The sequence below is a fragment of the Ichthyophthirius multifiliis genome (genome assembly GCF_000220395.1).
Source record: "Ichthyophthirius multifiliis unplaced genomic scaffold scaff_1120509251401, whole genome shotgun sequence".
Classification (NCBI taxonomy): Eukaryota; Ciliophora; class Oligohymenophorea; order Hymenostomatida; genus Ichthyophthirius; species Ichthyophthirius multifiliis.
In genome coordinates this window covers 8,940-34,048 of record NW_004085909.1, presented here as the reverse complement: position 1 = coordinate 34,048, position 25,109 = coordinate 8,940, and the positions used below count along the sequence as shown (strand labels likewise).

At 18.3% G+C, this 25,109-nt stretch overlaps 2 protein-coding genes across 2 annotated transcripts, besides 28 other annotated features; one reads left to right on the top strand and one right to left on the bottom strand. All coding sequences in view use genetic code 6, as the record gives it.

Moving 5' to 3' along the window:
* Positions 1-993: 993 nt before the first annotated feature.
* On the bottom strand, positions 994-2,361 carry IMG5_196830 (hypothetical protein). The gene has a single exon (XM_004024208.1). The coding sequence runs from the start codon at positions 1,741-1,743 to the stop codon at positions 1,138-1,140; it is 606 nt and encodes a 201-aa protein (XP_004024257.1). The 5' UTR covers positions 1,744-2,361; the 3' UTR covers positions 994-1,137.
* An 865-nt stretch (positions 2,362-3,226) lies between these two features.
* On the top strand, positions 3,227-6,943 carry IMG5_196820 (PH domain protein; the record flags this gene model as incomplete). Its single annotated transcript, XM_004024207.1, has 2 exons — positions 3,227-3,542; positions 3,604-6,943. Coding segments are annotated over 2 exons (3,656 nt in total), but the record flags the coding sequence as incomplete, so codon positions are not given.
* Positions 4,306-4,342: a microsatellite.
* Positions 6,944-7,902: 959 nt separating the features above from the next.
* Positions 7,903-7,981: a microsatellite.
* Positions 7,904-7,983: a microsatellite.
* Positions 7,922-7,984: a microsatellite.
* Positions 7,930-7,979: a microsatellite.
* A 94-nt stretch (positions 7,985-8,078) lies between the features above and the next one.
* Positions 8,079-8,130: a microsatellite.
* Positions 8,079-8,144: a microsatellite.
* Positions 8,094-8,123: a microsatellite.
* Positions 8,145-9,561: 1,417 nt separating the features above from the next.
* Positions 9,562-9,653: a microsatellite.
* Positions 9,589-9,622: a microsatellite.
* A 131-nt stretch (positions 9,654-9,784) lies between the features above and the next one.
* Positions 9,785-9,842: a microsatellite.
* Positions 9,843-13,396: 3,554 nt separating this feature from the next.
* Positions 13,397-13,452: a microsatellite.
* Positions 13,453-13,650: 198 nt separating this feature from the next.
* Positions 13,651-13,697: a microsatellite.
* A 117-nt stretch (positions 13,698-13,814) lies between these two features.
* Positions 13,815-13,872: a microsatellite.
* Positions 13,839-13,911: a microsatellite.
* Positions 13,840-13,930: a microsatellite.
* Positions 13,840-13,956: a microsatellite.
* A 1,589-nt stretch (positions 13,957-15,545) lies between these two features.
* Positions 15,546-15,594: a microsatellite.
* A 108-nt stretch (positions 15,595-15,702) lies between these two features.
* Positions 15,703-15,797: a microsatellite.
* A 12-nt stretch (positions 15,798-15,809) lies between these two features.
* Positions 15,810-15,848: a microsatellite.
* A 484-nt stretch (positions 15,849-16,332) lies between these two features.
* Positions 16,333-16,374: a microsatellite.
* Positions 16,333-16,381: a microsatellite.
* An 866-nt stretch (positions 16,382-17,247) lies between these two features.
* Positions 17,248-17,292: a microsatellite.
* A 2,657-nt stretch (positions 17,293-19,949) lies between these two features.
* Positions 19,950-19,992: a microsatellite.
* A 94-nt stretch (positions 19,993-20,086) lies between these two features.
* Positions 20,087-20,144: a microsatellite.
* Positions 20,145-21,469: 1,325 nt separating this feature from the next.
* Positions 21,470-21,503: a microsatellite.
* Positions 21,504-21,529: 26 nt separating this feature from the next.
* Positions 21,530-21,574: a microsatellite.
* Positions 21,536-21,568: a microsatellite.
* Positions 21,575-25,109: the final 3,535 nt, after the last annotated feature.

The following is a 25,109-nucleotide window of genomic DNA, read 5'->3' as shown; positions in this document are numbered from 1 at the left end:
AATAGATTAAATAAGTTATATTTTAAAAATGTGCTTTTAATACAGAGATAGACTTTGGGAAGAAAGGAAAAAAGCGGCAAAAATAAGTGATGAAACAAAAGAATAGTATCGCTAAAATTTTGAAAGAATATACTCTTAAATCTTAAAACAAATAAACCAAAAAGAATACGAGGATATAATATTAAATGATAATTTATATAAATCAAGATAAATATTTGAAACAATAATAAAGAGTATGGACCATGTTACATTGTATTAATGGACTCGAAATGTAGTAAAAAACAACATAAGAGAAAATAAAATAAATGAGATTTTAAATAAAAACTAAAATAAATAAAAAAAATGGTATCTTTTCGGATCTGAGGAAGATAATTAAAATACTAAAAATAATACTATTGAAGAAAATATTCTTAATAATGATTAAATTTTAGAAATAGAAAAATATATTGAGAATTAATTTGAAAATGACAAAAAAGACAAAATAATTTAAAGACCTGGAGAAAGTATTTATTTTTAGGTAAATATCTAATTATTAGGGGGTAGTATTTATTTAAGTAAAGAAAATTAAGAAAGTAATGTCATAGAGGGAATTAAAGTTATTTATGAAGATTTGTAAGTATTTACTAATACACAGGAAGATTCTGGGTCTGAAATATATGTAAAATTAAAAGATTTAAAAATATGTTTATAAAATGAGTATTTAAACGATAAATAAGGAATTCCTGAAACAATAAATATATTAAATAAAATAAATAAAAAAATAGAATAATAATAATAATTATAATAATATTTCATGAAGTTTATTTATAAGAGATATTCTCTATCATAAAAAAAGAAATTCGATGCAAATATCACTTGCAGTATTGAGCCTGTAATATATTATTACAATGTAAGATTTTTGGAAAGGTTACGAGAATTTTTTGATGTAAAAACGTAAACAGAGCATTTTTTGAAATAATTAAAATAAGTAAATAAACTTTCTGCGGCTTTTAGATTAGGACTAGATATTAAAATTTCTTAATAAATAATTCTCTTACCTTTAAGTAACGAAGAAACTGATTCAGGATGTTTCGTATTTAAACTAGGCAATATGCAAGTCATGTTAAGTGATTAAGTTGAAGATATATATGATGTTTTTCATGTCTAGATTATGAATATCGGAGTGTTTTATTTAAGTAAGTAGACTGATATTAATAAAGATATGGTTTAAAGTGAGGATTAATAATAAGAAGGATTAGTAAAAATAATTGAAGATTACAATATGAGAGTAAAAGTAATGAATTAGTAAAAAAATTATTTTGATATTGAAAAAAATATGATGGTCATAGAAGGTAATTTACCTATTTTGAAAATTTAAATAAATGAAAATGTACTTAAAGAAACAAAAAAATTAAGAAATATTATGTCGTTGGAGAGATAAATGTAATTAGTGAAAAATAAATTGGAAAAAGAAAATAAAATAAAAGAATCTCTAATAATTAAAAAAGGCTTTTTTAAAGAAAAAAAATATCTGAAATTTACAGAAGGCGAAATTTTAATTTCTCCATAAAATATTTTATATATTTATGTATAAGAAGAACTTTTGAAATTAATTTAGTTTGATGATATTTTAAAGACAAACAATTTTTCAGAAAATAATTCTCTAAATGAACTTTTTATTATAAATAGCCAAAACGAACTTGAAATCAAATTATCTGAATGCATTTTCGAATTCAATAATCCAGAAGATCTATAGGAATTCATTTCTATTTTCTAAAACGCTCTTTAAAATTTCTAGGAAAGAGAAAAAATCGAAAATATAGAATACAATATTGAAACTATTAATACAAATCAATCAAATAACGAATTTGAATAAAATAAAATTCAAAATACATAATAATATAATACACCAAATATAAAAAATAAAATATCAATTGAATGGAAATAAATAAATATATAATGTGATAAAATATCCTTTGATATTAGTGATGTATTTTATCTTCAATGCACAACTCCTTTTGAAAAAAATACCACTTTTTCATGTTCTAATATAATAATATCTGACACTTTATATATGCATAAACATGAAATATTTTAACCTATTTTTTCTACTACTAGTAATTTAAATTTACAATAAGTAAATGAAAAAGATACAAATTATTTCCAACTTTAATGGTCTGAAAATTTTTTAAATGAATAAGTTGAATTTAATTTTTAGGTCTTTAAAGCTTTTATTAATTGGAAGCCTGAAAGTATTTTGAAATTAAGAATGATTTATAACACTTTGTTTTCCTTTTAAAGTAAAAGTATATCCTAAATAGATCAAAATCATGTAATTTATTTAATACAAAGTATCCTCAAAGAAAAAGAAAATAACAAAAAAGAAATCATTAAAAACATTCCTTTAGATTTATTTATTGATTATTCTGAAAGTTTAAAAAATAATCTTTGTTCAAAAAGCTAATATAAATCTAATTTTATATTTAAAAATGTCTAAATAAATTTCCTTTAAAGTGAAAAATATGCCGCTTTATTCCAGATGAACTTAGAAGAAGTAAATGTAATTAAAATAGACACTAAGGAATGTACTTACTATGAAGGAAATGCCTAAAATATACATTTAGTAGATCTTTCTAACTATCCTTTTACTTAAAACACAAATTAAATATCCGAAATAAAAAGTTAAGAATTTTTATATTTAAAAAAATAACAAGGAATAGTATTTAATTAAATGGAAAATGAGAATGAAAAAAGATAAGTTAGAAATGCTATTTAATTTAAATATGCATATTATCCTAATTAATAATTTTTAAATAAAAATATAGATTCTTTTATTGATGTTTATGTATAACCGATTATAATATAATATTATTAATAAAATATTATGAGAGTAATAGACTATATTAATAATTAGATAATAGCTCTTATTTCTTATGCCGATGATATTTTGAATATAAATAATTTAACACACATAGAAGTAGATGAATGTGTTAAAAGAATATTTTAACCTTCTTTTATGTATATTTAGGTTTCGCTAAATAAACCTGAAATTATACTTTCAGCTACTTAGAATGAAGATGGATTTATTATTAGCTTTGATAAAATTACAATATGTAATGCATTTTAAAAGCAACTAATGATAGATTAATCGAACTTTAAGATAATTAGGCCTTCTAAAATTTATGGGTTTAGTAATATATTATATCATGTTTTGATGCTTAGATTTAGATTTAAAAAGGAAATTTTAATGAAACATTAAGTATTCCTTTTTCAATTTAGTGTGTTTGGGATAGAGTGCTTTATTGGGAAGAAATGGGCATAATATTTCCTCAGTTTTGTATTTTTATTTTTGTTAAAAAATATTCTTTATTATTTTATTTTAAATAGAAAAAAATATAGTGAAAAATTATAAAGTAAAAGGAAAGGCTTCACCTATTTTAATGAGAATGAATTAAACATAATTCACTCATTTTATAAAGATGGTTTTGCATAATTTACTTACGATGATTTAATGGATGAGTGTTTTATTTTTAATTATATAGGTGTTTAAGCATTAGATCCAAGTATAAAAAAATCATATAAATATTATAATTTTTATTATTAACAAAAATAAAATAAAAACAGTACCATTAGATGTAATAATGGATATAGAGAGTTTAAATTTAATAAAAGTAAATTCAAATATAGAAAACGAAATGCAATTATATCCTGAATTCCTCATAAGTCTAAATTAAAAACGCATAAAATGGTAAAAAGATTAATCACTAAATATTAAAATAAATGTAAGTGCCTAAGATATTATATTTTCGCATTTCGAAAAAACCGCATTCGGTTATTTAAAAAAAGAAATAATCGGCAAAATTATAGGGAAAGATACTTTATGTAAACAAGAGCAAGATGAAATGGATAAAACAATAAATATTCCGAATTCAATAATATAATAAATTATACCACTTGAAGATTAACCACATCCTCTCCCTTCTTTCAGTAAAGAAAATAGCAAGAATTAGAAATAAGAGCATCATAATAAAAAATTCAACTTTCGTCAAACAATAATAAGAAATAGTGGCGATAAAGATGTAACATTAAATTTATTTAATACTAAAATATTAATATAAGCTGAATATTTCTTAAAATTATTAGATTGTATAACTCCTTAGCCTTAATGCTATCCTTAATATAAGTAAACTGATTTTATTCATCGCCTAGTTTTTATTTTTAAATGGTAAAATACTGTTTTTGTTCTTCCTCCTACTAGAAAACTTATTAATGAATGTGTAGCTTTAAGAGGTGATATGTCTGTAATTTTTACTCGAGAAAGAATTGAAAATTAAGAAAAAATAAAAAATTTAGAAAAATAAAATGATACTTAAAAAATGAACCTTTAAGATAAAAATATGTATGCATATAATATATAAATCAATGATTTAGAAGTTTTCGCTTGTAAATATAACCAAATATTAACAAACGATTTTTCAAGAGTGACAAAAAGATACTTAGTTCATCCTATTACTGCATTTTTTAAAAGCAAATATGAACTCAAAGTTGGTCCAAGTCCTTCTTTTTAAGAATTTTTTTATATTGAAAATGAAGGGTTGATTTAAAAAACGAAGATTAAGGTTTCAGTAAAGCATTTATAATTACTTTATGATTCTTTAATGTAGTAATAAGAAATGTATTCTTTGTATTATTAAAATAATAATTAAAATTAATAAATAAATAATATAGACGAAAATATAAATAATGAAAATTACTAAGCAAAATAATAATTTTCAGTTAATATATAAGATTTAGAAATTTTTTATATTAATGATATTGATAATATTCCTTTACTTCATTTGAAATTATTTGAAACTGACTTTTTATTTAGTTACGATAATGTTAAATTTTAAAGTGATTTTTATGCTAATATTCCTTTATAATTTGCTTATTATAATCCTTCAGCTAATTATTGGGAACCTATAATTGAAAAAAGTTAATTATAAATTGATTATTGTTCTAACCCAGACTTGGATATTAAAAAAGTTATTCATATTGAACTTTCGGAATAGTTTTAATAATTTAACATTAACATTTCAGATAAGCTTATTACTTTATTAAATCAAATACAGTAAACATATAATTAATTGACTTAAAATTCTTTAAAAAATGAAGAACTTTGCAAAAATAATCATTATCTAACACCAATTTAATAATTATAAAATATTGAAATTGATATCTAATAATAATAAGAAAGCCCCTTTGAAAAAATAGAATATATAAGTCCTTTTAGTATCCTAAATAATACTGGATATGACATATTTATTTAAAATGAAGCCTTCAGTATACAAATGATAATTAAAAATGAAGAAAATTTATCCTATGAAATTAATTAAGATATTTAATAATAATAATAATAATACAATACAGTAAACATAAAAATATTAAAAGATAACTTACCAATATTAACTAATGTAAAATTATTTCATTAAAAACCTATTTTATTAAACATAAATAAATAACATTTCTTAATTCTAGAAAACAAAGTAGAATAAAATCGCAAAATCCTTCATTTAAGATCTTTGATTTCATTAAAAAATAGTACCAATAATTCTATAGAAATCGAAATAAGTTAAAAAACAGTAAATAATATTCTCTAAAAAATACTCTAGAAATTAATTTAGCCTTCAGAAATATTTTATATACCTTTTAATTTGCTTGATTGTTAGTTTTCTTTTAAATTTTAAGGTTCACTACCTTCTACTTAAATAAGTATTCGAAAACTTCTTTAAGCAGCTCACAATAAATCTTACGAAATAAAACACGGTGAATACTATACATATCTAAATATATAAAAAACAATAATATAAAATCCAAATTATTAATATGAAGAATCCTAAATAATATTCGAACCATTAATAAAAATAAAAAATTGTCTCCCATTAAAAGTTGAGTACGATATTCTAATAGAAAACAATCGACAATTATTATAAAAAAAATAACTTTTTGAAGGAGAAATTAATTATTAGGAATAAATATAAAACCATAATTCAAATTTAGCTTCATAAATTCACTTGAAAATTCGTATTCCAGGTTTTTAAGGAACTGATAGTATTTTATTAACGTTAGACTAAAATTTAAATGATAATTCGAAAAAATAAGAGGATGATAATTATATTTTATTTTTATAGCCTTTAATTTGTGACTTTTACGGAAATTAATTTGAAATTAATATAAAAAGTATTTATAATCCTTATGGATGCAGAAAATATTATATATATGGATTATGTGTAATTGTTAATTAAATTCCTTTTGATATTTTTTATTTTTATTTAGAAAATAGTTAACAATAAATTAAATATTCACCAGGATAAAAAGTAAAAAATATTCCTTAAACATAATATGTTACCGAAACTGGAAAAATAAATCTTTTTGCATCCAGAAACAGTCTACTTCTTTCCACAAATGAAAATGGCTTAAATTTATCGAAAAATATTAATGTTGGAGGCATTGGTAATGATTGTGTAGATGTTTATTTAAATTAAAATAGCTTCTTGGAAGTACATGTTGATGTTAATGTAATTTAAGTAGATAAAGTAAATAATTTGTTTACTAAAATTATTACATTGACTCCAAAATATATTCTTTTTAATAATACTGGACATAGATTAAAATTAAGATAAGAAAATGTAAATGAAGAATTTACTATTATTAATCCTGGAGAAAGAACTCCTTTGATTTGGAGTGATAAAATAAACCCAAAAATTATAATATTATATTACTTGATAATTAAAATGGCTCTTTTGGATGGTCCGGAACTCTTAATTATACATAAAGGAATTCACTTGTTTTTGTTTTAAGAAATGAAAACGATAGAAACCTTAAAAAGTTTATTAAAACAGAACTTATTTAATAAAATAATGCACATTTCTTTATTGTTTTTTCAGAATCTCTTGAAAATTAAAATAATGCTTCTTATATTATTGTAAATTATTATATAAATATAAAAAAAAATTATATCCAATTTTTATTTTCTAATAGTAAAATAAATTAGAAAATATGTTTTTAATAGTATATTAAGAATGCTTTTTCGGAAATATAAATGATTAAAATGAACAACATTATAAATATAAAATATTGCCTTAATAAAGTTAATAATATGCACCTGATTTGCCTTCATTTAGGAATCATATTATTATCGAATTTATATTTATTGATTTAAAAAAGCATATTCCTTTAGAACCTTTAATACTAAATTTAGACGAACCAAACATTGAAAGGCTTTATATGATTGATAATAATTAAAATAGCTTAGAAAATTTTCTTATTTAAATGTTTTATGAAGGAGCAACTAAAAAATTAGTATGTGTTCCTTTTTCATAAAAAAATAAATAATATAATATCATATAATTTTAATGTTAAGTAACTTTACCCTAAATAGGTTTATCTTTAATCCAAACTCATAATATTAACAATAATGATATAAAAGGTTAATAGAAATAAATTGAATAAATAAATAATTAAAAAACAAAAGAAATTGTATATTTTAATTTAAATAAATTCGAATTCTTAGCTTAAGGAACAGAAGATGAACGCATAATTTAAGTAAAAGCTTTAAGAATTCAAATAGATAATAATATTGCTCCTTTAACTTATTATCCGGTTATTTTATTCCAAAAAAACAGTCAGAAAATAATGAAAAGCCTCATCTATCGTTGCTTATTAAATAAAATTTAAAAGCTTGTAATATAATTTAAATAAATTCTTTAAGGTTAGCAATACAGCCAACTCTAGTAAAAATAACAGATGAATTAGTTGAATATTGTTCAGTTTTCTTTTAATAAATTTAAGTCTTGTTTTAATAGTAAAAATAGTAATAATAATAAAAAAATGAATAATAAAAAATAATTGAAACAGAATAATATAAATATATCTGGCAAAACTAAAAAATAAATAAATAGTAAAAATTAAAAAAATAAAATAAAATTAATATAAATAAAAAAAAATATAAAAATAAAATAAAATATATTTATTTTAATATATTTATATATATATTATAAATAAGTAAGAATATATATTAATTTATATATTTAAAATAAAAACATATAAATATATATGAATATATAATAATTTTATTTTAATTTATATATTTTTAATTTATATATATATTTTATACATATAATTTTTAATATTTATTTTTTTATTTAAATTTTAGAATTTAATTGATGTGTATTAAAGAATTAGAATTATATCCAATATCATTTGAATTTTCATATAAAAAAATAACTGATTAATCATTTAAAACTAAAGATTTTCTATAAAATATACAACAAGCAATAGAAGTTTCCTTTAAAAATGTTGAGAATGCTCCATTAAAGTTAAAGGGGTTTAAACTAAATAATATTGTTGAAGACTCAACATCTTTGACAAGCAGATTAATTACTCATTATAAGGGATTACTTTTAAAGTAATCATTATAAATATTAGGTTCAATAAATATTATTGGAAATCCTACCAATTTAATAAAAGATATTCATACAGGAGTAGTAGATTTATTTGACATGCCAAAGGAAGGATTTATTAAAGGACCTTTAGAAGGCGGTAAAGGAATAGTTTTGGGAGCTCATTCACTTGTAAAAAATACTGTTTCAGGTACTTTGGGTACTGTTTAATATATAACAGATTCTATAGGTTAAGGATTTTCCTAATTGTCCTTTGATAAAAAATTCGTCTAATAAAGAAATTAACTTAAGCTTAAAAAAATTAAGCATGCCGGTTAGGGAGTTTCTTTAGGTTTATAAAGTCTTTTCCTTGGTATTACTGACGGATTAATAGGAATTGTTTAAAAGCCTATATAAGGCGCAGAAAAAGGTGGAGCTGCTGGATTTTTCAAAGGAGTTACTAAAGGTATATTTATTTTTTATAATTTTAAAAATATAAATACTAAAAGGTGTTGCAGGGCTTATATTTAAACCTATAACAGGCGTAATTGATGTTGCATCTAAAACAGCTGAAGGAATTAAAAATACAGCTAAATACTTTGATAATGATGCATTGGATAAACGCAGCCGAATTCCAAGAGTCTTTTATTCTAAAGAAATGTATTTTTAAGACTATAGTTATAGAGATAGTGAACTTATATATAATATTTTGCCTAAATTAATTAAGAAAAATTATTAAGATATTTAACTTATTTCTACTTTTTATATTGAAAATAAAAATAATTAATAATCTCTTTTTGTTGTGAGTGTTTAATGTGTTTTATTCATTGATATTAATAAAAAAATACTTGCTTTAAATTTACCAATTGATTTTATTGATACCATTTAGGAAAGCTAATAAGGATTTAATATTATTTTAAAATAAAATGATTATGTATTATAGGTATATTTTTTTTTATTTTAATATTATTTAATATTTTTAAAATATAAATAGAAAATATAAAATTAAAATAATTAACAAATTTTTATTTTAGTAAAAGATAATGAATAAAATACGGAAATAATTTAATGTTTATAAAACCTTTTATAATAATAATAATAATAATGAAAATAATTAAATATATATAAAAAATATACAAATAATTTTTAAATAAATTATATATTTTTTATTTAATTTTATCTAATAATATTTATATTTTTTCTTTTTAAATTTTTTTTTTTATTTCTTATAAATAATTTTAATTTTTTTTTTTTTGTATATATCTAAAAAAATTAATTTAAAATTTACATTATATACTTATTTTTTAATTTAGAAATAAATATCATTTTATAAAGGTTTTTTTATTAACAATATTATCATTCTAATAATATTTTCATAATTTTTATTTTCTTTAAATAAAATATTTAAATTATTTTTTCCTTAAAGAAGATATATTTAAATTAATTATTAATGAAATTTATAAATATTATAGATATATCCATGTATTATTATTTTTTTATATGAATAAATTAATAATATACAATAAAATTATATTAATAAAAAATTAAAAATATTTTTTATATTTACATTTTTTTATAATTTTAAAATTTGTATTTTATTCCGTTAATTTTCTTGTTAAAAAATTCAATTTATAATTACCTTAAGAAAGAAAAAATTAAAACAAAAAAAAATATTGTTCTCAAATTTTTTTAAAAAATAAGCATTTAAAAAAAAAAATATGAATATGAATAACAGCAAACCTCTCTAATGCATTTAAGTATATAAAATATTTATATATATAATAAAAAATTTATAAAAACAATAATAATCTAGAACAAAGAAAATATTAACAAAAACATAGGAATAAATAATCTATAATAACAAAAAAAGGACTTTTAACAAAAAGTCTAGAAAGACATAACTAAATCTAAATAAAATCAAATAGCTTAAAAAATAGCCTAATTAAAATAATTCAATAACAAAAATTAATTAAAAACTACTTAAAGCTTAGAATTTAATTCCAAAATGTTTAATTCGAATCCATTATAATAATAATTTAATAACAATATGTAAATAGAAACACCCACTACTATTTAGACTTTAGAAAACATCCCAGTAAATAAAAGTTGCACATTCGCTCAATTATTGCTATAAAATAAATAAAGTGAAGAGAAAAATATTTAATAAAAAAAGACTGATTAATCACATTAAAATTACTAATAAGAAATATTAAATTATTTAAAATAAATAGAAGTAAATACTATTTTTTTTTTTATTTTATTTTAATATAAATAAAAAATATAGACATAGTATATAATAAAAAAAAATTATTTAAGTACATCTTAAAAAGAAATAAATGAAAAAATGCGAGGAATTTTATTTGATTGGATAGTGGATGTCCATTACTAATTTTAATTGAAATCTGAAACTTTATTTTTGACTATAAATTTAATAGACAGGTATTTGGAAAAAACCCCACTTTCGACTTAACGATTATAATTATTAGGGGTTACTTCTCTTTTTATTTCTTTTAAATACGAAGAAGTATATGGACTACCTTCAATTAGTGACCTTGTCTATATATGCGATAATGCATACACTAAGGAGGATATTTTAGTTATGGAAGGAAGTATTTTATAATAATTAGAATTTAATATACTTACTGTTAGTTCTGTCAAATTTTTCGAATATTATATTACTTATGATGAATAAATAGATAAAAAGACCTATTATTTAGCCAAATATATTCTAGAAATTGTTCTTATTGATTATTAATTTTAAGGATAAAAACCTTCTTTTATTGCTTCAGCTTGTTTGTTTTTGGCTAATTATTTATAAGAACGATAAGATTATGTTTGGGATTAAAATCTAGGGTTACTCACAGGGTATTTATAGGAAAATATGGAAAATTTTCTTGTCTAAATATCTAGTGCTTTATAAAATGTTTAATAGAAAAAGAATTTTAATTCTCTTGTGAAAAAATATTCTAAAATAGAATTTTTCGAAATAGCAAAAAAATAATACAAATAATACCAAATTCAAAAAAATAATAATATAAAAATTTAAAACTTTTAAGATTTTCCTTTGTAATAATTATAAAATATTGAAATTTAAGTACCTTTAAATATAGCAAAATATCTCATAGAAAATAATGTCAGAAGTTAAAGAAATCTTGTTTTAATGAGTGTTTTATAAAAATTTGAACCTACGATTTATTTCAATATTAAATTCCCTTCAAGTGTTATTTATTAATTTATTTAAAAGCTTAATGGAAACTTTAGTAATAAGTAAATATGGAGTTTAAGTTTGGGAGTGATTTAGAATAATTTTAAACAGTTTTTTGAAATTTGTGATTATAATGATTTAAATGAACTTCCTAATGAGTTTGTTAATTGCATTTTTGATTAAATTGTTTAATAATAGCTTAATTGTTAATAAAAATAAAATAATTTAATTTAAAACAATAATAATAATAATAAAATTGTTAAAGAATTATGATTATAATATTTATATTTCAAATTATTCTTGGTTATAATGTATGTATAATTTATTTTTAATATATTTTTTTATAGATTTTTTAAGTAATATTTAATTTATGTAGTTTAATCTTAATATAATATATATAAATAAAAAACTATTTAAATTCAAATAAACTATTATTATTTATTTTTATAAACATCTTATTAAAAATTTTATATAAAATTAAATAAATATATGATCAATATAAATTTAATTAATTAATATAAAAATTATATATTATTAATTTAATTGAGTTTATTTGATAAAATACTCAATTTATTTAAAATATATAAATCTCAAGACAATTTTCAAACTATTTATGATACAGAAAATAAAGAAATTGCTAAGAACATAGAAAACATATAATTAAATAAAGAAATATATTAAAAAAGGATTAAATAAAATTATTATATATATATATTAAATAGTAATCATTTACTTAAAAAAATAATTAAACTTTTATATTAAATTTATATATAAATAATAATTATAATAATTAACTTTACAAAATGATTAATTATCATAATACCTTAAAAATGATAAATTAAATAATAAAAGAGTATTTATATTAAAATAAAAAAACTAGAATAAAATAATATAAATTTTAAACAATAATATTCTATCTTTTAGCAATTATCATAAAAAATAGTGAAATCAAAATTTAAATAAATCAATAATAAATAATTTTTTATTTAATATAGTGAATAAAGAAACTTAATAAAAATCTTTAAATTTTTAGATAAGGAGCTTAAAATAAAGTTAAAAAGGCGTATTTTATTATAAATAGAAGAATTAATTAAACTAAAAAAAAAAAAATAAAAATAAATAACAAGATCTAATTAATGATTTTTTTTTTTTTTTCGGATATATAATATTTAATAAAAATCAGATATGAAGCAATACTATTATAAAATGATATATAATTTTGATTTAATAAAATAAAATATATAGTTATATTAAAAAAAAAAATAGAATAAAAATATTAAATAGATTTAATAATTATTAATACATTCATTTCTAATAATATTATAAGAAACGAAATAAAATAATCATATATTCTATAAGTTTATTAAAATATAAATGATATATAAAATATTTAAATTCTTAATTAAGATTAAAACTTTAGAGAAGTAACTTTATTTAAAAACGAATACTTACTTTCCTCATAGATATATATTATAGGAATATTTAAAAATTATAAATGAAGTATAATTAATTTTATAAAACTTTTTTTTAAGTTAAAATAATAATTATGGGATATGATATTAAAAAACTACTATAAAAGCAACATGTAGATTTTATTATTACAATATATTTGTAAAAATATAATTAAATAAATTTTAAGAGAAAATAAAATCTTTGAAAATTGGGATATTTCTTTTATTTTTCTAATACAAACTACAAATTATAAATTATTAAAAATACATAAAATTCTTCTTAAGATAAAGCTTTTAAAAGTTAATTATATGATTATACATAATATACTCAAAAAAAATATATATATATAATATTTAAAAAAATTCTAATATATAAAATTTTTCAAATAATTATAATTAAATATAGAAATATAAATTTATTTAAAAAAAAAATTAATACAAAATAAATAAAGAGTATAAAAAAATTAAAAAAAAATTATTTGATAATTAAAATGACTTAAAAAACATATATAAATAAATATATTTAAAAAAAAAAAAATTAAGTATAATTAAAAAATAAATAGGGGCATATAGACATATTTAATATTTTAATTTTAAAAAATAATAAAATAAAAAGGGAAAAAATAATATAATAACAAAAAACTTAGTAGTATAAAAAAAATTTAAAATAAAATTAATCAATTTTATATAATAATAATTTAAAACATAATATAGCTAAATTTTTATAGAAAAATTTAATTTAAATGATATAAATTTCAAATATATATATATATATAAAAATAAATATATATATATATATATATTTATATATAAATATTTATTTTAAATATTATATATTTTTATATTTATTATTTATTTTATTATTCATATATATTTTAAAAATAATATTTCTATTTATATAACTTTATATATCTGTATATTTATACATATATATTTATATTTATAAATTAGTAGTTTAAACAATATATAAAAAATTATATAATATAAAATATATAACTTTATGTTTTTTAATTATTCTTCAAGCATTAAATAAAGGAATGTTTTATCTAAAAATTATCCATTTAAAGTTATTCAGAAAACAGTCGAAAATTAATTAAACGTAACTAATTAAATAAAAGCTAAATCACAAACTAGAATTCTTCCTACTTTTGATTTATAAAATATAACACCTATTTTAAAGTAAGTAAATAGTATATAATCTAATCCAAAATCTACACAGTTAGAATCTTAACTATGTCCCCCAATTTAAAAACTTAATAAATAAATAAAAAATTTAGATACACAAAACTAATATACATAAAAAACCGACATTATTTTAACTGATGAAGAAAAAAAACTATACAGTAATCGTTTTCCTTCAGAATATGAAAGAATATCATTATTAGGAAAGTAAAAAAACCTTTAAAATAAATAAAAAAATTATATAAAATAAAATAAAAAAGAGGAGGATTTGCATTAGTCTGGTTAGCTTAATCTATTGAAAATAAAAATTAGAAATTTGCGATTAAATAAATTTTAAAAACTGGACGAAATCAATAATCATATATTCGTGAAATTCGCATAAATAATCTTTTTTTTGATTTAAAAGGACAAATAAAACCCGAATTTATCAATAAATAAGGAATTGATTAAATAATAAAATGCATTGATATAAAATAAACTTAAAAGGATTATTTCTTAATTTATGAATTAGGTGGAAATACTTTAACTTCTTCATTTTATGAAATGAAAGGAGAATTTTATAAAAACGAACGCGTTTATAAGATTAATTTTACATAAATTCATAACTAAATTTTCTTAACTAAATAAAATAATTTACTCAAATCTCTCCTTAAATAAATGCTTGAAGGATTAAATTTACTTTAAGAATAAAAAATAGTCCATTGTGATATAAAACCAGATAATTTATTAGTTAAATTGGCTGAAAATGCTTCCTTTTTTGCAGATTTTAAGTTCATTGATTTCGGAAGTGCAATTTTACTTGATTAGACTTCCAAAAGTACACTCTCAATGGCTACTCCGGAGTATATGCCACCTGAAATTCTTGATATATTTAAAAATAAATAAAAAAACATTCATTATAATGATTCATTAGAATTAATCTCTACACCCTGGTCAATTGATATTTGGTCTATAGGGGCAGTTTTACTTGAAATCTTGACTGGGCTTCCCCATTGGTTAGCATATAAATGTCGAGTAGTGGATAAATAGGGAAAAAGTTAACTTAAATGTGGACTTTTTTCTACTAAAGGGCAAGATTTTGATAAAATTATATAAAAACAATGGCAGTTTTGTGAAAGTTTTGATAGTTTTATAAAAGATTTAGGTAAATAGTTTGATTGTTAGATTGCTTAGAAATTATTTTTCGGGTTACTTAAAGATATGATGAGATTTGACCCTTTTTAAAGAATTTCGCCGGAAAAAGCTTTGTAAAGTCCTTTTTTTTTGTGATTTATATTATTATGTTTTTGTTAGTAATTAAGTAATTATTTTTATTTTTACTAAATATTTTTTCATTTTAATTTTCTAATTATTTTTTAAAAAATACTTAATCAAACAAAATAAAGGTTATTATTAATTCTTTCATGCCTTTATTTTTCGTTTATTAAGTATATATAATAAATATTATGAAAAAAAAAAAAAAAAAATATATATATATATATATATATATATATTATATATATATATATATATATATATATATTTATATATATATATTAATATATTAATATATATATATATTCTAGTTACCCAATATTTATTTTATATATTTACTCTTTATAATTTATTTTAATTATGATTAAATAATTATTGATATTTAATTTTTTTTTAAATAAAAAAAATATATAAAAAGAAAAAAAAATTTATAATTATTTTAATAAAGAAAGTTTATAATTTATAAATAAGAAAAATAAAAATAATAATAATAATATTATTTTTTTTTATTTATATATAAAAATAAATAATTATAAACCTATAATTAATTTCATAAATGAAAATCATTATCAGCTAAATCACTATCTGCTGCTGCTTCCATAGATTCTTCTAAAAAACTTTGAAATATATTAGAATCAGTAATTTTTTTATTTTGGCAGATTGCATTGAAAAATTACTCAAGCTTTACTTTTCTTTCCTTTAAGAAATCTTCTTTCAAATTTCCAAACCATTTTTTTCCAGGAAAAGGAGGTAATTTAAAATCTGTATTTTCGAATTTCTTTTATAATTTTAGATAAAATTAATGCAACATAGAATATCTAGTTTCAAAAACCCAGGATTCTTTTTCTTTTTCTTTTTTTTATTTTTTCTATTTTTTTATTTTACTATTTCAACTTTATAAATAATCACTTTTTTATTATTTTCCGTTCCCAGTAATTATTTAGACTATCTAGAAGAAGAAGAATCTTCCTCATCTTCATAAAAATAAGATTCTGGAACTACTTCATGTTCTTTAAATGTAAATCTAATCATATTATCATCTTATACTTTTGAGTTTTCCTTTTTTCCTAGTTTAAATCTACATAATTTATTTGGTTATTACTATACATTTTTACTATTTCCTTAACCTTTATTTTTAAATATAATTGATTAATCCGCTTCTTGTTTTTGTAAGTTTTGTTCTATTTTTTTCTCTACGAAATTTAATATTGTTAATACTTTCTAAGCATTTTGTATTTTAGTTGAATTTCTTTAAATCGAATCGTTATCTGTTGAATAATATGAAGTATCACTTGCATTCTCGTTTAAATTATCGCTTTTTTTTTGAATATTTATTATTGCTTCTTTTTTCTCCATTTTTAATTGAATTTATATCTTTTTTTATATATATATTGTTTATGTGAAAAATATGTGTTTAAAACAAAATTTATGATTTGAATTGTTTTTTTTTTTTTTATGTTTTTTTTTTTAATTTCTTTTTATCTTTTTTATATTATATAAAAATTTTGATTATATAAAGAACATATGTAAGTTATAAGTATATCTATTTTATTTATTTAAATATAATTAATTTTTAATTTTTTTTGTTCTTATTCTATGTTAAAAATAATATATAAAAAAATTACCAGTAAAAATTCTGAATAGTTTAAGTGTATTTAGTTTTTAAAATATTTCAATAATTAAATTATATATATTAGATTTAAAATAAAAAAAGTATTTATATATTACAATAATGTTAAATTTTGATAAAATATCTTATATTATATGTAATAAAATATATATTAAGTATTAAAATCTATATATTTTTTATTATACTTAAAGATAATATAATAATATTAAAGTAATATTAAATAAATATGCTATATTATATATATAATGAAATATTTTATCTAATTTAAAACTTTTAATAAAAAAAATAAAATTTTACTATAACTTTTATAAATTATATTATTAAAAATGATTAAGTAATTTATTTATTTAAATAATATTTAAACAAAAAATAATAATGATTACATATTTAAATATTTAAATCAATATATTTTAATTCTAAAATTTAAAAAAATTAAAAATCTATATACTAAAATATATTTTTTTACAAAAATATACTTATAAACTAAAAATATATCAAAAAATTAAATAAATAAACAAAAAGAAATTTATTGTATTTTTCCATATTATTTTTTTTTTTTTAAAAAAAAAAAGTAAATAAATATTTATATTATAATATAAAATAATCTCAAAATAATAAATAAAATAAAAACAATATAATGATAGCTGAAAACAATTACATAATAGACAGATATTTAATCCCTCGAATTCGTTTAAGATGTCCCCTTCATTAAAAAGAAGAAGTAAATTACGTATGTACCGACTGTAAAAAATTAATATGTTAAAGTTGTTAATACGAAAGTGAACAACATTTGCGAAATCACAAACAATATTTTAAAAAACTAGACTAATTTTTAATAGATATAATAAACGAAATGGAGTAATTAACCCCAATAAACAAGTAAATATTAAACGAAGTATATAGTCAATTTCCAACTTTACAAAAATGGTAAAACGACGACACTTATCACTTAAAAAAAGTCGAAGATCACATAGTAGCATAAAAAGTATTAATAGCGGAAGACATAGCAAATATAATGAGTACTTTTAGTGATCAATTATAAAAAATTAAGATAAATATGTATACTAAGCTTGATTAATTTTACAAAAACTACTAAGATTTATTCAATTAACAAAAATAAATTATAAATGAAAGTTTTGGTTTGGCAAAAAAATTCGATCTTTTCGTAAACCCAAACAATTTAACAGCAAAACTATAAAGCGAAATGCCTTAATAAGCAGCCCTTTTTTTATCTAATTTGAGTTATTCAGTAGATAAAGCAAAGCAAATGTAAATTAATAAATAAACTTTTATAACAAATTTTAAAAACGGAAACATCAAATTAAATAAAATGACCGAAAACCTCCCTATATATGGTCTAAATTAATAATTGGATCAATATGTGATTAATATATCAAAATAATTTGACTAATTTTTATCCAAAAACGTAATAATTAAAGAAGACAACAATTAACAATACTAAGAAGAAATAATACCGAAAATAAAAGAAATTAAAAAAACTAAAATATCCAAAGACTCCAAATCAATACTAGTATTAAATAAAGACTACTAAATATAAATTAAACCCGCGAAAAAATTTCAATTAGAAATGCCAGTAACTAGTATAATAGCCTTAAGTGATAATCATTTCGCCTTAGCTTGTTTTAATGACTAAAAAATACGTATATTTGAATCTTTAGCTAAAAAAATACATACTTTTTAAGCCCATACAAATAATATTACCTTTATTTCAAAAATAAAAGCCGAATTTAACAATGATGTTATAAATTAATAACCGAGTAATCATTTTTTAAATAAATAAGATAAAAAAATATTAATCGCGACAGCTTCTAATGATATGTCTGTTTTGATTTTAAAATATGACATAGAGAAGTCTTAGGCGCCTTCAATTTATTAAAAATTGACTAATTTTAATACTTCGCCAGTATTTGTGCTTGATATGTAAGACGGCATTCATTTAATTATAGGTGATTCTATTGGTGATATTCAAGTGTGGAATTTCCATGAGGCAAAAGTAGTTTTTTAAGTAAAAGGAAAGCATTAAGGGAAGATTATTAGTATGAATTTGTTCAAAAATATTAATAAAGTTATTATTTGTAGTGATGATACTATTTCTATATGGAAATATGCCTCTTATAATTTCTAGATGACTAGCTTTTTATAAGATAATGTTATTTTTGATCCCAATTTAGGTAAAATATCATCCTGCTTGCCTAGTTTTAGGGAAAATCTTATATTTTTGGGAAATAATGATGGGAATATACACTTATATGATTTTTTTAAATATAAAATTATTACAAAATGGAATGCACATGGACGAGTTCCAGTTATTGATTTATGTCTTTTCGAATATTTTGAAAGAAAAGAATTAGAGACGCTAATTTCTCTAGGATTAAGCGATAAAACAATTAAAGTTTGGAAAATTGATGGGCAAGATAGTGATAATTTTTCAGTTGAAGAAGGTTAGGCTCTTGAAGGGTAATCAATAAATGATGATATTGTGTCGAAAAATAAAATGCAAATTGTTATGTAAGATGTTCAACCTAAATTAGTTATTTCTAATGAAAGAGATAAAGAACTTTTATTGTATAATATTGTTCTTTGACAAAATTTAAATAATAATATTTATAGAAATATAAAAAAAATGTTATGTAAAAGTAAAATATATAATTAAATATATATATTTTTTAGTTTTTAATTTATATCAATAATATATTAATGTTTACTTTTTTTTTAATAAATATATTGATTTAATTTATATAATATAAAAAAAATGAAATAATATATATTTCCTTTTTTTATTTTATTTTTAAAAAAAAATCATATGTAAATTTAAAATATTTAATTTACAAATTTAAATTATTTATATTTTTAAAGTTTTGAATTTTAATTTTTATCAAAATTAATTTCTGAATTAGATATTAATATATATTCATAACAAAAAGATAAAAGTTCTAAAAAAGAAAATAATAAAAATTAATAATTATACTATAATATTAAAAATAAATAAATTAAATATAATAATTTAATTTTTATATATATCTTTTAAATTTTAATTATATAATTTTTTTTTTATTATATTTTATATAAATTACTATATAAAATAAATCCTTAATTTTATTTTTAAATAATTATAGCCATATTTTATTTGCTTATTTTATTAAAAAAAATCTAAATATCATTTGCTTAATAATTAAAATTAATTTTTCTTCATTTTTATTGACAAACATTTTACTAATTACACATTTATCAATATAAAAACCAAAGTTTGCTTTTTCTATTTATTTAAACATTAGTATTAAAGGACAAAAATATTTATTAGTTCAAAAATCAAAACATTTTTTATATCCATTTAATATATCTCATAATTTTTAACGATTATTATCTCGAAAATTCCGTTTCTATTTAAAATCTTTTGTTTTATAAGTTTATTAATTTTGCTTATATTACTTTAATAAATAATTTTAGTTGAGTTCTATATTGTTTATGTATTGAATAATAATTATGTTTTTAAAGGCTATCTTGACAACTAAAAATAAAATTTTATTTTTCTTAAATTCTATCTTCGCCTATTAAATCTTATAATTTTACAAATAAAATTAAATTAAATCACATAAATCCTAAATATCTATTACTATATACTAAAAGCATATTATTATTTTTAAATACGAATGTTAATTTTAATTTATTTTATCTATCGGGATTATTATTTTACAATTTTTACCATATTGTTCAACAGCTACCTAAAAATGTTAAATCATATATTTCGAAAATTTTATTATTGCAGGAGCTGATGGGTTTGATTTTATAATTTATATTTTTTTATTGATTAATTTTTATGGAGATATTATTTGATTGCATGATACACGTAGTTATATGGAGTTTCTAAGGTTATTGGATTATTTTATATATCTAAATAAAATTGAAAGATTATTATTTTTATTTTTATATTTAATTTTAATATATTTATTGTTTCTTTTTTAAAAAATATTACTTAATTATATTAAATTTAGAATGAAATAATTTTAATATCTTAAAGAAAAATTGAATTAAATATTACTTATTATGAAAAAATGAATAAATTTTAATTTTAATTTCATTCATTTAATCAAAATATTATAATTTTAAAAGTTTTTAAAAGTATATCAATTAAATTTTTAGAACTTATACGTTAATTAATTAATATTAATAAACTATTATAGAATAATATATATTTTTTGTCAAATTTCTTTTATAAATATATAATTTTTTTTTATATTAGAAGTTTAAGTTTTATAATTTTAATATGATTTATATTTCATTTATAGTAATATTTTCGAATGAATATTTAATTTTATAAATAATTCAATTTTATTTTATTATTTTTTTATGTTATTATTTTTAATTTATTTTATCGTACTGTGTTTTGTTTTAATATATTATATTTATTTTATATTATTTTATTTTTTTAATTTATAATTTTTAATTAATTAAAAATATATTTATATCTTAGAAAAACTAAAATTACTAAGAAATAAATATTCATATAAAATTTTATTTTAAATATAAATTATTTTTGATATATTTATATATTAGAAAAAAAAAAAAAAGAGAATAACAATAACATTAATAATAATAAAGTTATTAAACTTGCATTCATAAAAAAAAGTAAAAAAATAGTAAAACTAGATATAAATAAATAAATAATACAAAAATAAAAAAGGAATAAGAACAACAAAATCATAAAAAATAAATAATAATTATAAAAAACCTAATGGCACCTATATAATCAAAACCCTTACAAAATAATTAATTATTAGACAATTTATTTTCCCAAATATTAAAAAGTCGAAAAACCAAAGGAATAAGTTTAGTAATATTCCTAATAATAATATTACTAAAATTCCGCAAAACCACCAACTTACCCACATCTGGTTCCTAAAAATCCTAAAAAGGTAAAGGAAACGTCGATACAGTATTTTTCACTAGAATATTTAAACTTATAAAAATCATGATTCCATCCTATAAATCGCAAGCAGTTCTTGATATAATACTGTTAACTGTATTTTTAGTATTTAGAACCTATCTATCAATATGGATAGCCAGTTGTAACGGTCGAATAGTAAAATCAATCATAAAACTAGACTTAAAGCTTTTCCTTCAAAGGATTTTAGAAATGACAATAATAGCGATTCCTGCATCCTTTGTGAATTCTTATTTGGAATATTTAAATAAAAAGCTATCTATTGATTTCCGTTTTAAATTATCAAATCATTTATCTGAAATATACTTAAAAGATATGATATTCTATTAACTAACAAACTTAGACAATAGAGTAGAAAATCCAGACTAAAGATTAACTACTGATATAGAAAAATGGGCAAATTCATTATCTTTAATTTATTCGAATTTCACTAAACCACTTTTGGATATTCTTTTATTTTCCAGAAGACTAGCAGAATTAGTAGGCTGGAGAGGTCCCACTATTATTATTTCTTGGTATGTATTATCTGGTTTTATTATAAAGTTGATTTCTCCTTCTTTCGGAAAATTAACAGCTGTTTCTTAACGTTTAGAAGGTGAGTATAGAGCTTGTCATAGCAATATATCACATCATGGGGAAGAAATAGCTTTTTATAAAGGTAATGATTGGGAAAAAAATCGTATTTTGTAAAGTTTTAAAAAATTAATTAACCATTCAGTACATATAATGAATAAAAAACTCTTTATGGGAACCACTGATACTCTTCTTGTAAAATACGGAGCAGTAATGATTGGTTATGCAGTAGTAGGATTACCAGTATTTGGTCCCGGATCACAAGAATATTTGAAAAAAGTAGCCTCTGACCCTTCTGCCATTACTAAAGATTATATAAGAAATTCTTCTCTTTTAATAAGTTTGGCTAAAGCAATAGGTAGGTTAGTAATTAGCTATAAAGAAATACAATAATTAGCTGGATATACTACTATAGTTTCCGAAATTACTGATTCTTTACATGATTTGAATTAAGGAAAATACTAAAGGAATTTAATAGAAGGAAGTGAATAATATGGACATGATATGAAAGAAAACATGAAAAGCAGTGAAAAAAGCCACATGATATAATTAAACTAAGGGAAATTAGAAATTAGCGAAAACTGTATTTAATTAATAAATTTACCCATAATAACCCCTAATGGTGATAGATTAGTAAGACCTATGGATATATTAATAAAACCAGGCATGAATGTAGTTATTTCAGGTCCAAATGGATGCGGAAAATCTTCTCTTTTTAGAATTTTGGGAGGTTTATGGCCTATTTTTGACGGAACTTTAGTAAGACCTTAAATGGATAAACTTTTTTATATACCCTAAAGACCTTATTTACCTAAAGGAACTTTAAGAGATTAAATTATTTACCCTCATTAAAAACTATAAATGATGAGAAAAAAAATCAAAGATAACGACCTTATAGAACTCTTAAAGACTGTAAAATTAGAATATCTTAAAGATAAAGAAGGAGGACTTGATAGAGTTGAAGATTGGTAAAGTATTCTTGCAGGAGGTGAAAAATAAAGAATTGCTATGGCAAGACTTTTCTATCATAGACCTTTATTTGCTATTTTAGATGAATGTACTTCGGCTGTAGCTTTAGATATTGAAGCTTTACTTTATTCACATTGTAAGTAATTAGGTATAACTTTATTTACGGTTTCTCATAGGTTATCTTTGTTTAAATATCATGAATATATACTTAGGTTTAATGGAAAAGGAGATTGGGAATTCGAAGAATTTAATAAGGAAATAAAAGAAATTGACTTTGCAATCAAAAATAGTCAAGATTAATAAAAATAATGATTTTATTTAAATAAAATCCTTATTTATTATTTATATATTTAATATATATATATAAATTCATTTTTTTCTTTTTATTTTATAAAATATAGATTCTATTTAATAATTAAAGCAAAAATAAATAAAAAATAATATCTTATCGTTTTATAAATTATATTAAAAAAGGCAAAAAATATTTTTACACAATAAGTTCATACAAATAATCATATAAAATTATTACATTATATTTAAACAAACAATTAAAATAATCCATTAAATTATTAAATCAATAATATATATTTTTTAAATAATCTTTATCTAAGTAAAAGCAATATCAAATATATTTTTAAAAGAGACATTTTTTAATATATATAACTTATAAAATCTTAATTTTCAATAAATTTTTTTTACTTTTCGACTTTTTAATTAAAACATAATTTTATTTACTTTAAATAAATAATAAATAATCATTATCATTATTCTTAAGGCATTTAAACTATTAAAATATTTTAATAACAATATTATCTTATTTATTAATATTTTAACAATTTTAAAATAAATTAAGATAATTTCTATATAAAATTCACATATTTAAACTTATATATGATCGAATTATTTGCTTTTACATTTAAAATGTTTTTAATTAAAATTAATTTTAAAAAGTTTTAATAAAAATGTCATGCTCTTCTTTTTTATTAATTTTTTATATATATTAATATTTCTTTAATACAAAAAAAATATACATTTTTCGATTTTAAGATTAATAACAAGAAAAATAATAAATAAAAATTATATTATTCTAATATTAAAATGTATAAAAAATAATACAAATTCATATTCATATTTTATATTATTTAAATCATAAACTAAAAAATTTTAAAATAACTATTATGTTGATATATTTATATAATTTATTAAATTTATGTAAACCTTTAAAATTATATAATGAAAAATAATAATAATAAATATGGTTTGGATTTATAAAAGATAGTAATAAATAAAAGTACAAATTTATAATTATTTATATCTTTAATTAAAAATTTTAATTGTTTTAAAAATATTAATTTGAAATACTTTTATAATTTTTTTATCTCAAAATAATTAAATTAATATATATTAAAATACTTTTATTAATCTTTAAATATTATAAAATTTAGTTTTATTTTTTAAAAAAATAATTATTATAAACATTTAT